Raw genomic sequence first — 15261 nt, 5'->3', positions numbered from 1 at the left:
CATTAAACAAGTAACAGCCTCTAAAGTGGAATGCGCAAAATCCTGTGAGGAAAAACCGTGTTGCAGATAAACATCAATAGTAGCTGTTTCAGAGCTGCACAGTTCTTTTTGCACTGAAATCCAGCAGTAATCCGGTATTCATTTACTTTCTCAGGTGGATCGTCAGTCTCAGTTCATTCAGGGCTACAGAGTTCTGTACAGGCAGACATCAGGGCTGCCTTCACCAGGACCATGGCAGACGCAGGATGTGAAGGTCCCCTCTGAGCGCAGCGTGATCCTCTCTGCACTCAAGAAGGGAATTGTTTATGAGATCAAGGTCCGACCTTATTTCAACGAGTTTCAAGGCATGGACAGTGAATCCAGGACGGCACGGACAACTGAGGAAGGTATGACGTGGAACAACTTGCTGAGTATTGGGAGATTATGTCAGAAGCAATAAAATACAAAAAAACTCAAACTGCACCCACATCCACTCAAATGTGGGATGACGGATGACACATGACCCCTTAGGCTGCTTTCATGTTGGTTTTTTGTCGTAATTTCACAGAGACTGCCCCTCTGTTTGATACTGAGAACTGAGAGCATACGCGTGGATAAATGTGTGCGTGCATGTGAGTTTGTGCTTGTCCATCTGACCTTCCTGCTGTGTTTTTTTGTTTATGATTGGTGGTGTTAGTGCCAACCTTCTTCTAATCCATCACCCAGCAGCCACAGACCCGAGCTGTGATTGGACACAGCACACTTCCTCCTGCGAAGATGATCTGTCACCCAAAGCTTGATTCATACAGGCTCTGACAAGGCCACAGAGCAGCATGGCACAATATCACACACAGGCACACACAGGTCTGGTATGGATGAATTTACTTTTACTATTTTGGCCTAAGCCAGAACAGAAATGCATCAACCAGTTCTGCACCAGCCTTTGAGGCTAATGAGTTAAATTATAGTGTGATCGGAAGTACAGATGCACATTACATGCCCACAACAGCACAAAAGGCAAATACAGACACACTGTACTGGAGACAAAGCCTATCTTGCCACAGCATTTTCAGGCCTGCATGTATAGGAGACAGTTCACATCCTGTCAGGATGACAGGCCCATTTATTTTCCCTTTCTCAGAGGGACCGTATTTCCTGTGGCTATCCAGTGAATGCACTGCACTAGTGGAACTGCCATCACATAACAGCTGTCCCAAACACACTCTCACACAAATACGGTAAACACATACATGCCAACACACTTCCTCTCCCGAAGGCCTCCAGAACCTACATGTCCCAGCTATTACCAATGCTGATAACATTCCCTGCTTCTGCTCAATCTGCATCCCAGTCCCACAGAATCCCAACCACTTTCTATTTCTGTCATAACCCTGCTGCTGTGCCTGGTCATAGCTCATACACCGTCAAACACACAGCTCCAGGCTCCTTGGAGACTCTGGGACTGTACTGAGGAGGGTGGCTAGATGGATAGAGAAATCTAGTTCAGAGAGTGATTAAAACTTAGGTTGTCCATTAGCCAACACAATTAAAGAATCCCTTGTGCAGCTCCAGGCAGATGTGGGGTTAGAAAATGCTCAACACATCAATGCTGCGTCCATCTTTGTAGTCTCTTTCCCCCCCTTTTTTCCACACATTCTCTCATTCTCCATCTGGGCAGTCACACCATGACTGATGAATGAACTCTGGCTGCCATCTGATTCCTGTTGAATGATTGTTTAAGAAGCCACTAAGCAGGATCATCTTTTATGCAAAGTAATGCTTATTTAGGGGGAAGGAATTCAGTAATGTTTGTATAAATGTTCATTTGTCAACTAATCATCTACGTTGATCTCTGGGGAAGGTTCACAGCTTTCCTCCCACACCACCCACGTCTTTACATTAACTATCGGCTACTTTTTTTGTATGGATACATGTTTGTATTCCTTCATTATTCAACAGAGCACAGTGTGTGCATGAGAGACAGGGGGTCACATTCCTGCCTGCCATACATCACTCTGCTAATGGCTCTATTAGCAGAGCCTCCGAGGCCTCTAATGAAAAATGTGTATTGTTTAGCACAAATATGCATGATAATAAGCTGCTAAATCATTCATAACATTAACTTTGAACGACATTGTCTCTGATGGCTGCCACGCACCAATCCAGCACTTTGTCACCTGAATGTAATGCAGCGTTGGAGAGGCCTGAGCATGATGGCCGATCAGATGCTCCCTTGGTAGATTGTTTCTAATCTGGCCAAGGTGTTGGGTTCATCATTGGACCCATTCATCTTCTATCATGCCAGGGCCTTCTGGCTCTCTGGGGGCCGGTGTAGCCAATTGCGCTGAGGGATGAGCACAGATTTACAGGGTGACACGTGCCATTTTGGATGGAGGTGAGGTAAGGGAGAGGCAGCCCAGGAGTAATTGACCTGTCAGTATTCTGCTGTGGTGCCTCTCCCCTGCCAGCCGCTGTGGAAATGAGAAAACATTATTTTTAAAACGTTATATCCAGTTGGGCCAACTGTTATTTATTTTTCCTCTTACCCCTTGTGGGGTCAGAAGATTGGTGCCATCAGAATAACAACAGAGGTTTATTAAAGCTTGGACTTGTCTTGTTTCTGTCTACTCCTTGTCTCCTTGTGGATGGAGCCGATTCACTTACATGTTGATCGCTCTGATCCTTACCTACTGGCTTTAGTTTCATCTGGTCGATCGATGGAAGCAGTCAATATGTTTACTGAGACCTTGTTCCCTTCTCCTAAAATGTATTTTTTTCATAATTCCTTCTTGCCTGCACTTCATCCTATAAGCCCCGTTGACCCACATGCCACCCTGTTTCGGTTAATGCTGGGGTCTTAGCGTGACTGAGAGCACTTGCCTGACTGTGCCAGGCCATCATTCCACAAATCAATAGCAGTATTCTCTGTGCAAATCTACAAGGCTGGAGCAGAGGATGATTTATTAAATCATAGTGAAATGCTAAAGACAGGCTATGGCCATGTCAGATCTGCCTTGGACTTCATGTAAATCCCCCTCTAATAAAACATCTTGACAGGCTTCAGTTACGTGTGCCATCAGTACAACATATCATCAGTCAGAGAAATATGAATGTGAATGTCTGTATATGCGTCTTTTTTTGTGTATGTCCTCTTGTGGTTGCATATTTATGAACTCCGGTTTGAATACACCCAGATGCACAGTACCCAATATTCTTGTTAGTGGCACTTAATTATTTTTTCTTTTGTCTGGACATGTGGAGTCATGTATTTGTCTGTTGACCTGGACATTTTGTACCTCCTCTTTCAGCTCCCAGTGCTCCTCCTCAGCAGGTAACAGTCCTGACCGTGGGAAACCAGAACAGTACTTCCATTAGCATCTCCTGGGACCCTCCTCCACCAGACCACCAGAACGGCATCATTCAAGAGTACAAGGTTCGTCCCAGCGAGTCAGCATGGATTTTCATTTATCTCATACAAAGCCAAATGGAATCAACTGCATCTCCCTCTCTGCTTCAGATCTGGTGTCTGGGGAACGAGACACGTTTCCATGTAAATAAGACGGTGGATGCGGCCATACGCTCGGTGGTGGTGGGTGGGCTGCAGGTGGGAGTGGTGTACCATGTGGAAGTGGCTGCCAGCACAAGCGCAGGGGTTGGAGTGAAGAGTGAACCTCAGCCTATTATCATTGGTAAGACCGATCGATAAAAACGGAATCACAACTTTTCAACATCCGCTGTAGTGTTTTTCTCACATAAATGAATGATGTGAGGGGTTTTCACAAAGAATAACACTGTATTTCAGCCAGCGTCAGTGAATGATGTCAGGAAAAACACAAATACTGTGAATGTTTTCATGAAAGACATGGAATTACCAAATGGGGTTTTTGTTGAAGCACTATTATTTTGATATGTGGCCTGACTGCATATGATTTATGTGGAGCTGTGGCAGATTGTGCCTGATTTGACCCATAACTGATGGCTTGGCCTGCAGCATGTTCTTATTTCCCCAGTGTCACTCACATAATCCATCTCTGAGAGCACAGCCTCAAGCTTGTGGTTATAATATGTTGTGTTTTTGCTCGTCTGCGGATGAGCATGTGTGCATTCGGCTACATAGTAATATACAGATATAGATTAGTGCAACTTTGCATGGGCATATGCGTAGATATAGATGTTTTTATCTTCATAACTGTGCATCTGTTCCTGTCAGCGTGTGGTGACATAGTTTGTGCTTTGAGTCTTACCAGGCTGCCAGAAATAGTGTCAAGCAAGCTAGTAAGGTTGAGCTGTGATTGGAGATCAATACAGTCCAGGGTCCTCTCGTCTCATTTCGTATGGTGTGTTTTACCGACAGTGGAGTGAATTAGGGGCTTAGCTAAGCAAACAACCTGCTCACCTGGGGGTTTGTTATAGCTTTTAGGCTTTGTCCTTTCAGTCTGCACATTATATTTCTCTGCACATCCTTTAGATCTATGTCCTGCTTTGCTGGTCAATACCTCAGCTGACATTCATCAGACCTACTTTCTTTGAGCTTAATCTAGCCCCTAACCCTGTCTTTATGTAATCTATAGGTATGAAAAAGGGAAATATTTCCAAGCCCATTCACGTTCACCTTGAAGATTCAAATGATTCACAACAGCGCTGATGTATCCTGTTTCCCTCCAGTAGCTCTCCACACAGCAGCACTTTAATGTTGCCTGTTTGTCCTTGTGCCCTCAGGTAAAGAGTTCCGGGACGTGATTATACATGGAAACCGGAACAACAGCATCACAGAGCAGATAACTGATGTGGTGAAGCAGCCTGCTTTTATTGCCGGGATCGGAGGGGCTTGTTGGGTCATCCTCATGGGCTTCAGCATCTGGCTGTACTGGAGGAGAAAGAAGAGAAAGGGCCTGAGCAACTATGCAGGTTTGACATCCACATACATTCTGCTTTTCTGCTTTAACAAACTACTTACATAGATTTTTTTCTCCTTCAGAGTAAGACCTAGTTCATTATCACCTTTCGGTCTTGATGAGTGCAGCCTTGATGAAATATTTTAGAAGCTGCTAGTGATGGCTGCTGTGTTAAAGCTCTACAGGGAGACAGATGTCAACATGAATCATTTTCAGAGGGCTACTGTTTTTGACAAATCCACCTACGGTGTTGGTTATTAGCCCAGGGTGATGGAGCCGAGTGGGCAGACTGGACTCTCTGCTGGTCACTGAAGCCGGAGTTCGTCCAGCTCTCCTCCCACTCACGCTGACCCTGACATCTTACTGAATGACCCACAGTCAATACAAGCAACCACCAAGTCCACACACACACTGACAACAGTACAAGATTTAATTACAGGAAAAATGTTAATGAAGTGATACTTAAGTGCTGCTGTCAGTGCAATACAGCAATCTCATGTTATATCTTTCCTTATTAATAAGACACACAGTTGGTAACAATATGTCTAGTAGCAGCTGTAAGTTAGTTTGATTAATTTACTCTTCATTTCTGTTGGTTGCATTTCTGTGTTTGTGTTTTTGTTTTGTTTGTGCCACCGTCTCTACACTTCTGTGGCCTCTGAGTTGGCTGCTTCCTGGCTGTCACTCTGCACACTGGGTGATGACGTGGTTTCATATTCTCTGACCCCCTCAGCGCCTCTCAGCTTGACCCGGTCCCTAGTGTGCAGATACCCCTAAAGCACCGCTTACCTCTGCAGGCTTTTAACACACAACTTCTCTGTCTTCTTGTTTTGCAGTTCAGTCCTTCACCTTCACCCCTGCAGGTACTGTTCATTTGTCCCGTCTCCTCACCCCCCACCTGAACGCAGACCCATCTCCTGCCCGCTTATAGTCCATTTGCTTGGATTGTCAGACTTCTGGTCATGGCTAATGCAACTTGGAACCTCATACTGATGAGCACAGTTTAACCCGTCAGAGAATTAAATATGCAAGTCAAAGAAATTTCAATTTGCCATTGGCCATGATCTGCAAACTTAAATTCTTCTCCTCGCCCAACCTACAGCCTTATTTTACATGTCGTGCAGTATTTGTGTGTATGTCTGTTGTGGCTATTTGTTTTTGAATTCAGTTTCATTCTGTCTTGTGTATCTTTCTTTGTGGCATTTTTGTGGTGCGGGGTAAGATCATCCATTTTCCTCTGCTTCAAATAATCATATTCCTCTTTTTTTCTTCTTCTAAAGACTCTGGTTGTGTTGTAATTTACATATCTGTTTTCCCTGGGTGTCAGTCAGCTGGGTGGTGTATTCCTGTCTTTTTCCCCCTTTCCCTTCTGTTTAATTTTGGGTTGTTTACTTCTGATGATTTCCCCCACTGCTGTGGTTATATGTATTTGACTTCCTTTGCTAAATTGTGCATTTTCATGGGCCACTTTGATGGGTAACAGTGTTATATTTCAGTGTCTGCCCTTCGCTGAATTAAGCATCAGAGGCACCAACACTGTAAGATCATTTATCTGGCTGTCTGTGGAAGGAGTAGACTGAGTGAAGAGCAGCTCCTCAGTCATACCAAGTAGATAGGTCTGAACAGAAATTTTAAACTGTAAAATAATTCACAGCTAAAAGTGTTGCAGTGCTTTAGGGGTCAGCTCAGTGCCCCTCCCTCTCTTTCCTGGATTTACCTTTTAGCTAGTAACTTTTTTTGGTAAAGTATACATGTAGCTATGTGATCCCTGTGGAGCCTACAGCCAAAAACTCAATTTACTCTGGCCTTTCCACAGCAGCTGTATCAACAGATTATGACAGACATTAATATGTTAGGGTAACTTGTCTGGTTTTAAATTAGAAGCACACCTCAGAGAAGCCAGAGAGGAAGCAGGTTATTTCACAAAGGAGTTTTGAATGGCAAGCACAAAACAAGGTCAAACGCGGCATAGATTATAGAGTTACAGCGAGGTGATATTTTGAATATGAGTCAGAGTGCAGCTGAAGAGTCTTACACCGCGGCGCTTCTCTGTATTGACAATTAGCTGATGTATCGAGAGTGTCCTGCCTCGGCCTCCTAAAGCTGTCAGTACACGAGAAGTAAATCATAACACTGTTGATTCACACTACCAGCAAGAATGAGATTTGATGGAATTTTTATATGCTGATTATGCCCCTACCACCCACCCCCACCAGTGCTTATTAAAGGGGATTAATCTGTATTCATTTTGGAGAAAGTGCTTATCTTGGAGACAGAGGCGAGAAGCACAGCCCTGCCGCCATGTCACTCTGGCTAACATAAAAGTGTTCCACAGCAGCCCAGAAATGTGCCTGAGCACAGATAGGGACTTCAGAGGCCTTCCCGCAGCACAGCCTCCCCTCGCCTCCACCTCCTTCTACTGTCAGTCCTCACTCAGACAACAGAGTATTCTCTAATGCAAGTTTGGTGGTGGGGGAACAAAGAGAAATGGCTTTGGCTTTGACTGAATAAAGAATGTCATTCCTGTCTGGAGTTTTCAAAGCTATATTTTACTCTGACAGACTTGCAGTGTTGGTTTTATCTGGGTAAAACTAAGTATTTTAATTCCACCTGCTGGTATTCAGTTGCTTTATGTAGTAAATAAACTCTCAAATGCTCCAACATGCACGCTAGATAAAATTCAAATTGTGCTTTTCTCGTTTACAGTCCTCAAATTGTGTTTATGAGGGAGAGAATTGGATTAAGTAAGCTTAGGTAATGTTGGTGATACATTAAAATGCCTTGTTAGCAGCCTCTGTAATCTATTGTGGGAGTTTCCTCTCGTTGTCATCTGTTCCTACGTCACCCACAGAAAAGCCCCCTCTCTTGCCCATGCCTGGGCTTGTTGTGGAATCAACTTGAATGAAAGAGAAAAGAGAAGAGGAATGTTCAGCCTTCTTCTCTCTTTAATCTCCATCTGTGGAACAAATGAGCCAAATTACTAACAGCTTTCCTTCTCTCTCTTTAGTCGACTAGCTCTCTTATTTCCCCCTTCTCTCTCTCTTTTTTTTCTTTCCCCACCGGTATGAGGTGATTTCCAAAACTCTTGCTGCTTTTCTGTGTTTCCTGTGATCCATTGAAGTCCATACATGCATAGAACTCTCCCTGCTGTTTTGTCATCGCAACAGAGATGAAATGGAAATCACAGCCGTCTCTCACTTTCAGCCACAGAGTTTTACTAGCAGCTGACAAAGAGCGGCCCTTGTTATCTATAGATCACTGTAATGGAACAGGCCACATGCATGGCTTCTGGGGAGCCCTGCTAGCCAAAGGATCAGTAACTCAGCCTCTATGCTTGTGGATAGAAAACCCGATGTGATTAATGAGCCCTCTGCCTTTTCTAATCATTTTTTGGCTGAGATTTAATCACAAATCTGATAATAACTCAGCAGCAAAATAAGAAAGATGAAATGAGTTTTCCCTCTCATCAGGCATCTTGTCCTTGAGGAACACATGACGTATCCACTTATGCAAAGCAGTGCAATACGCAGTCTTCATCATTACACTTTTTAAAAAAAGAGAAATTCATGAACGACATTGGATTCAGAGGGACATCTGCACCCCCGAGTGAATCCATCAACTATCTAGCTGTGCAAGAAAAGGTGGTAAAGATGAAAATGTAGCTGTTGAAGGACAAACTGGGCAATACTGAAAAGATGCATCTTACCTTAATTATGGAAACAAATCCTGGTTGTTTACTTTGTTTTACACTAGAAAAACTTAATATCTTGGATTTTTTGTCTTTTTTTCTGACTTTAGTGACATTCCAGAGAGTTGATGGGGGTCTGATGAGCAATGGAAGGTGAGTGTCCCTGTATTTTCTATTTTTGTGTCGCATCATTAGCAAATAAATACAACCTTCCCATTAGTATTATTTAACTCTCTCTGTCCTAAGCTTTACGCAACTTGTCCTCCACAGTCATGCATGAAGTTCACAACAAGCGGCTTTTGATTCCAACATTGATAAATGGCTGATAGATTGATAGATACCCAATACCTGTTGTGTGCCTACCATGCAAACTGGCGTGCAAATATGCATTTCTACCACATCTCCATTCATGCATCGATAGATGAACTCATAAATCTCCTCAACAGAATTAACAGAAACAATTTAAGCAGAGAGTGCTTTTATTTTGTCATTTATCTTCCGCTGCTGGCTACAGGCAACCCCGGAGCCCTCTGGAGTGATAAATTTGCCTGTCACCTTGCGTGGGCGGCTGGGATCTGAGCACATGTAATAATGTAAAAATAATTACCCAGGGGAGAGGTGTGTGGAGGTACCCCACTTGCACCCCCATACAGCCTGCTCCATTTCACTGTGTGTTAGTGAAAGAGAGAAGGGGCTACAGTGAATAGGGCACATCTCAATGACACCAGTTACTGAGCCTTTGTGGGTATTCAAGAGATTCCCTTGAGAATCAGAGGCTTCTGTCTATCTACTGCTTATCACACCTGACTTGGTAAAACCTCCAGATCTCAAACACTCAGTGAGAGATTGCAGCTAAATCTGACCCTCCGTGTCTTTGGGCTTTTGGGAATATGTCTTATTCTGTAGTTTGGTTGTGTTTTTTTTTTTTTTTTTAATGCTGTTTTTTCCATTTTTCTATGCATATGGCTAGATCCCACAATGCACAATTTTGCCTGTGTTGTTCTGTGAGCTGCCAGCAATCTCTTAATGAATTAGCCACGCCACTTGCCATGCCGTTTCTCATCTACTTTCTGCTGTAGTGTTTTTCCTTCAATTTTCCGCATAAGTGGTTCTGATTCTCACTCCAGTGAATGGGATTTGAAATGTCTGTATTTCTGGTGCTCTATATTTGTCATATCTTTAGTCAGTTGCAGTGACTCCCTCAATTTTCACAACACTAGAATAGGATGCATTCTGAGGCTCTAACACAAGCCTCTGATCCATTAGTTATTCCGGTGCCATCAAATCCCAGGTGTTGCAACTTCCCCATCTGCCCTGAGAGTGAAAATATGTAGTGGAGTATCTCGGGAAAATGTGTTCATTTGTTGCATGAGATGTTTATTGCATTAATTAGACAATAGCAAATGAAGCCACGTCTGTTTCTAGTTTCTCATTGGCTCCTGCCAAATTGCTCTGACTGAACAATTACATTTAATCGATCACAAAATAAATGATTCATGGAAGATGAATAGGCTCCAGATTGGTAGACCTGGACAATTTGACTTTGGCTGCTCAATTGAAATTGATAAAAGCCGATAAGGGTTCATTCCTTATCCTCCTGCCAATAGGGAGATGGTAATTAGAAGGTAGTAATAACTTCCTATCTCAGCACTGATCAATATTTTTAGCAAAGCAGATCCACTCCTCTCAGCAGGGAGAACAGGCTGAGCATTGCAGTGAACAGGTTTCACTAACAGTTGCTATGGAGATTCCTTTACATCCTTGGATCTGAATACAAAATGACAGCCTGAGAGTTAATCTAGGAAGTAATCTGTGTTTCCCATTGCTCTACGTGTTAGCTAATGTCTAGACTTTTAATCCAAGTTCCATCCACTAGTCTGTGGGGCCATAAACAGCTGATTTATGAAGTTGCTTTGGAATTAATTTCTCTCACTTGGCTTATTTATGGGAAGCTCAGTGTCAGCCATCATAGGTAGTATTTATGGTTTCCTTCCTACTCATCAGAAGTAACTGAAATGTCTAAAAGGAAGGAGAGATGCTCCAAATCAAATTTTATCTGCCAAGGTTGCCATCCATCCTAGGTTGGGCAGGGATTAAAAGTTAAGTGTCAACTTTTCATTAGACATATGACCCGGTGTCTATCCCCCACCCGTTCTCCATTACCCCACAATCTCTCTCTCTGTCTCACACACACACACACACACACACACACACACACACACACACACACACACACACACACACACATCCACACATTTAACAAATATCCCCAGTTGAAATCAGTCTTATACTAATTATCCTTAGCAGAAATACCGCTGTGTGATGAATACAAGGACGATACAGCCATTTCCACTGTCAGCTCCTTGTCTTTCAAATGGTCTTTCTTGAGTGCGCTGGGGGAGGACTTGCTGGAACACACAGGACAAGTGAGACTAGTGACAAGACAAAGCCATGGTCTTTTAATTTTGACCGCATGCAGCCTTGCTGGAGTCAACAAAAGAGAAAAATGCTCTCTTGTTTTGCAGCCGTTTGGAATTTTCAGCCTGACAGATGCTAAGCGTACAAGAGACAGAGGAGAGGAAGGAGGAGGAGGTGTATAAGGGGGAAAAATAAAAGAAAATAGGGTTAGGGAAAGATTGTATGGCGAGAGAGAATGATGGCAGTGGGGTAACACAGCAGCCAGAATCTGAGGTAGAAGGACGAGGTGAGATATATTACCCTATAAAAATGCATGTGTCTGATGCACAGCCATCAATTTGAATGACTTGTCTCCCCTGAGGGCCTGTTTTGGCATTCAGGAACCACAGCGAGGGCTCTTAGCTTGCCAGGGCTGCAGTTCATTTGGAGTCGCCCCACTATGGAACAGCTCTTCTCATTAGAACCTGTGGTTGAGGCAGAAAGTGACTGCAGCACGCCCATTACCTACCCTTTCCTCAGGGCTCGACTCCCTCTGAGTCCCTCAGAGCCAACACATCACCCCTCTGGAGTTGAAACAAAATGCCCCATCAGGCGGTCAGGCTCGTAACTACTGTGTTCCACAACTTCTCGTGGCCACATGTATCTGTAATCTGTTACATAAAACACTGCCGGGGACTGAAAGTGGTGCGTGCTGTGAGTACTTAAAACACTTTAGCTGAGAGTCTTTAGTCTGCTGAAATGTGTTTATTTTGTATCCGTTTTCTGCTGAGGTAAACGAGCAATTGCACATTCTTATACTCGGTTTGCATTTTAATCCATTTCACTGGTAAGTGGAGTGTCAATGAACTGACACATAAACAAAGGCATTTAACTGCATCTTTCATTCTCATTTAACTCCATCTGTGTAATCCATGGTAAAGAGCCTCAGACGTGATTGTACAGTAAAGTGGCCCTAATGGTCGCCCAGCAGTCACCCATGACAGGTTAAAGTCTTGATGGCTGCTTTTATGGTTTTCACCCCCTCAGGAGGGACACAACACCTGTTAAATAGAGCTGCCCTCTCCCACATGCGGGCGTCCCACCAGCATCATGGCAGGGTTAGGGCTGAGATTTGACTCCTCATCAAATAAGATTTAGACTGTCTGGACATCACCACGAGGGGTTGATGGGAAAACACAGCAGAAAGTACAAGATATTAATGGATAAGGAAACACATGCATGTGGGTGTCAGCATGTACTGCTGCATATGTGTGCAGTGAGCAAATGCATGCGTTAGCGTCCCCACCGTGTGCTTTTGCATTAATAACTCAGTGAATGTGACAAAGACACAGCAGGAGAAACAGAGGAATAGTGGGCTGTGTTTGCCTGGAGGAATTCCAACTTAGTGGGAGAACAAACATATCTGTATTGTATTTCCCTTGACTTTAGAAGTGTTTCATCAGCTTATGTCGTACAAACACATATTCTTGTGTGAAAAGTAACATTTACACATAGGTTTGATTTTTTTGTCTTCACATTGTTTCACTGTTGAATGCTGTTACTCAATATTTCTAAATCCTGTAATGTAGTGCAGAATTAGCTTAATAAGCAATTGGGGATGTTCATGTACTAAACACCCTCTAATTTCACAGCCAATGTTTAACCCAGTGTTTCATCCTGTTTCTGCTTAGTCGGCCAGGCCTGCTGAACGCCAGTGACCCAGGCTACCCCTGGTTAGCGGACTCTTGGCCAGCGACCAGCCTGCCTGTCAACAGCAGCTCCGGGGGACCAAATGATCTGACTAACTTTGGTCGAGGAGGTGAGTGCCCCGGTGCTGTCTCACCCACTTTGAAGAAGAGATCATAAAACATGAAAGATGAAGGCCCTCCCTTTTTCTGTTTCTCCAGAACCCCTGTTGTTTGTCATCATGTACATGTATGCATGCATGATGTGTAAGTATATGCATATAACGTGTGCGACTAGATACATATTTATATATCACATCAGAGAACAGCTAGAGCATTAACAACAGGGGCTCCACTGTCACCAGGCTGAGTGATGGCAAACAGTCCAGCCTGGTGTCATAGTCCATACCTCAGAGCAAGAGAATGTGAGGGGAGAGACAGGCAGAGGAGCAGGGGGTGGATGGCTGTTTGAAAGGATGGTCTTGAGCAGCCAGTCGTGAAGGACAGGCTCAGCTTGACTGGCGCAGATGCGGACACTTCCGGCATGGCTCTACATCATCTCCCCTTCAGTGGGCATGCAAACCATGCTCTATGGAGAGCAAACTCTTTCCCTACCTCTCTCTCTCTCTTCTCCCTCTGTTAACACACACACATGCAGAGCAGCAGCATTATTCCTCATGTATATGAACAGAGAAGGGAGGTTAGTGAGATATCCAGATGATATGTGGAGGGAGAACAGGAGGCTAAGGGTTGAAAGTCATTAATAACTGGATGTTTTTCTTCACCACGTTGAAGGTTTGAAGTGCTATTTCTAAGAATTCAAGTTGACCTTAAAGTGCCAAGACCCAGATTTCAAATACTCCCTGGTCATTCAAAGCTAGATATACAATAGGACCTTCCTCTTCTTATTATCAGCTATAAAAATCTAAATTTCAATACCACAAGGTTACAGGTGAGGGGGGCCATTTTTAAAAAGGCTGCTTTCCTTTTCATCCCCTCGCTTCCTTTTTCCCAGATCTCCCCACCGGACAAGGGGATAAAACAGGCACCATGCTCTCTGATGGAGCCATCTACAGCAGCATCGACTTCACCACCAAAGCGAACTACAACAGCCCTGGCCAAACATCCCAGGCCACTCCCTATGCCACCACTCAGATTCTCCACTCCAGCAGCATCCATGAGCTGGCTGTGGACCTTCCTGAGGCCCAGTGGAAGGCATCGCTCCAGGCCAAGCAGGAGATGGCCAACCTGGGCTACTCCCTGCCCGACAAGAACTCCTGCAACAACAGTAAGTCACACTAAGTGTTGCAGTTACCAGTAGTGGGAATATTGTTGCCGTATAGAGAATGGTAATATGTCCACTAGAGCCATTTGTGTGACATTAAAGACAAAACTTTCTTTGTTTCTGATTATTTAACCGAGAACCACAAGTTTGTAACAGGACAGCCCATTGGTATTTAATCTTTTCCACCAAAAAGCCTTCCTAACCCCACTGTGGTGGGAAGAGCTTGTCTGTAAAAGAGTAGTTTTACCCCAGCAGACATCATCTTGGTTTCTGTCCAAGGTTAAGTAAACATCTCCTGAAGGAGTGCTACAGTTAAGTGTTCCATCCATTTTCCTGCTGTTTCCTGAGTTTCCACGATGGTACCACTCCTCCTTCAGCTTCAGAGTAATTGCCAATCCATTTTAGCTTGACTAATATTTAAGAAAATAATCCAAATTAATTACTGTGGATTTGATGCGGAATTTTTTAAAGCCGGCTGAAATTTCATACTTTAGGTGTAATGAGTATTCCTCGGCTGTATTCTAATACATATTTATAATCTTGTTCTCCAACAGTCTAAAACAGATTAATTATAGTTTTTACATAGTCCCTCTAATGCAATGAATCTTTGAAACTACTTTTCTAATTCTCCGTGGCATTATTTTAAGACGTATGATCAAATATGATTATGCATGATTATGTATCTCAGAAGGGGAACAAATATTGAAATAAAATCTCTACTATTGAGTCATTTATCTCGTTTCGTGAATTAAGAAGAGTCTTGTGAAAAATCAGAACCATGTTTTTCAAATCAACATCAAATCCAATTTGTCCAGCAAATGTATTGTCTGTTGCACACATATCAGAAAACAAATGAAATGTTGAATAAGTGCTGATTGTCGAATGTATGAATCCTGAATATATCCTGCTTGCTCGATGCTCTAACTGCATGCCTGCATGTGCTTGTGCTAACTGCCAATCACCTGATACCACTGTGATTTTTGCCCTTTAACCCCCACTGTAGCCCTCCTTTTCATTCCTGACTACCGATTGGCCGAGGGATTGTCTAATAGAATACCACACAACCAATCACAAGATTTCAGCACCACCAGCTCTCACAACAGCTCAGAGCGAAGCGGCAGTCTCTCAGGTTGGTTTACGCAGCAGAGAATTAAGCAGACTGGGACACTCTGCTCCTCCGCCCAACTTTATGATTGACTTGTGTCTTAATTGTTTTATTGATCTGTTATTTGCATGTACAAACCTGAGATCTAAGGCAGATTTTATTAACACGTTCCCTCTCCCTCACCGGCAAGGCTTTGCTCACTCAGCTCCCCCCGCCTCCAGTTGTGA

General features: G+C 43.6%; 1 protein-coding gene across 14 annotated transcripts in view; it reads left to right on the top strand.

The window, feature by feature from the left end:
* The window catches only part of robo2 (roundabout, axon guidance receptor, homolog 2 (Drosophila)), a 270858-nt gene that overhangs the window by 235922 nt on the left and 19675 nt on the right, over nucleotides 1–15261 (top strand). For 5 of the 14 annotated variants that reach the window (XM_055012027.1, XM_023274733.3, XM_035950224.2 and 2 more), the window contains 9 exons: nucleotides 155–386; nucleotides 3288–3412; nucleotides 3497–3668; nucleotides 4699–4887; nucleotides 5711–5737; nucleotides 8673–8715; nucleotides 12651–12778; nucleotides 13660–13932; nucleotides 14933–15058. In XM_055012027.1, the coding sequence (XP_054868002.1) occupies nucleotides 155–386; nucleotides 3288–3412; nucleotides 3497–3668; nucleotides 4699–4887; nucleotides 5711–5737; nucleotides 8673–8715; nucleotides 12651–12778; nucleotides 13660–13932; nucleotides 14933–15058 (1315 nt within the window). The remainder of the gene's footprint in view (nucleotides 1–154; nucleotides 387–3287; nucleotides 3413–3496; nucleotides 3669–4698; nucleotides 4888–5710; nucleotides 5738–8672; nucleotides 8716–12650; nucleotides 12779–13659; nucleotides 13933–14932; nucleotides 15059–15261) is intronic. The other 9 variants (XM_035950225.2, XM_035950226.2, XM_035950235.2 and 6 more) reach the window with 3 other exon arrangements.

Source organism: Amphiprion ocellaris, chromosome 7 (assembly GCF_022539595.1).
Source record: "Amphiprion ocellaris isolate individual 3 ecotype Okinawa chromosome 7, ASM2253959v1, whole genome shotgun sequence".
Classification (NCBI taxonomy): Eukaryota; Metazoa; Chordata; class Actinopteri; family Pomacentridae; genus Amphiprion; species Amphiprion ocellaris.
Note: the sequence above shows the minus strand (reverse complement) of the source record. Positions and strands in the feature narration are given on the sequence as shown.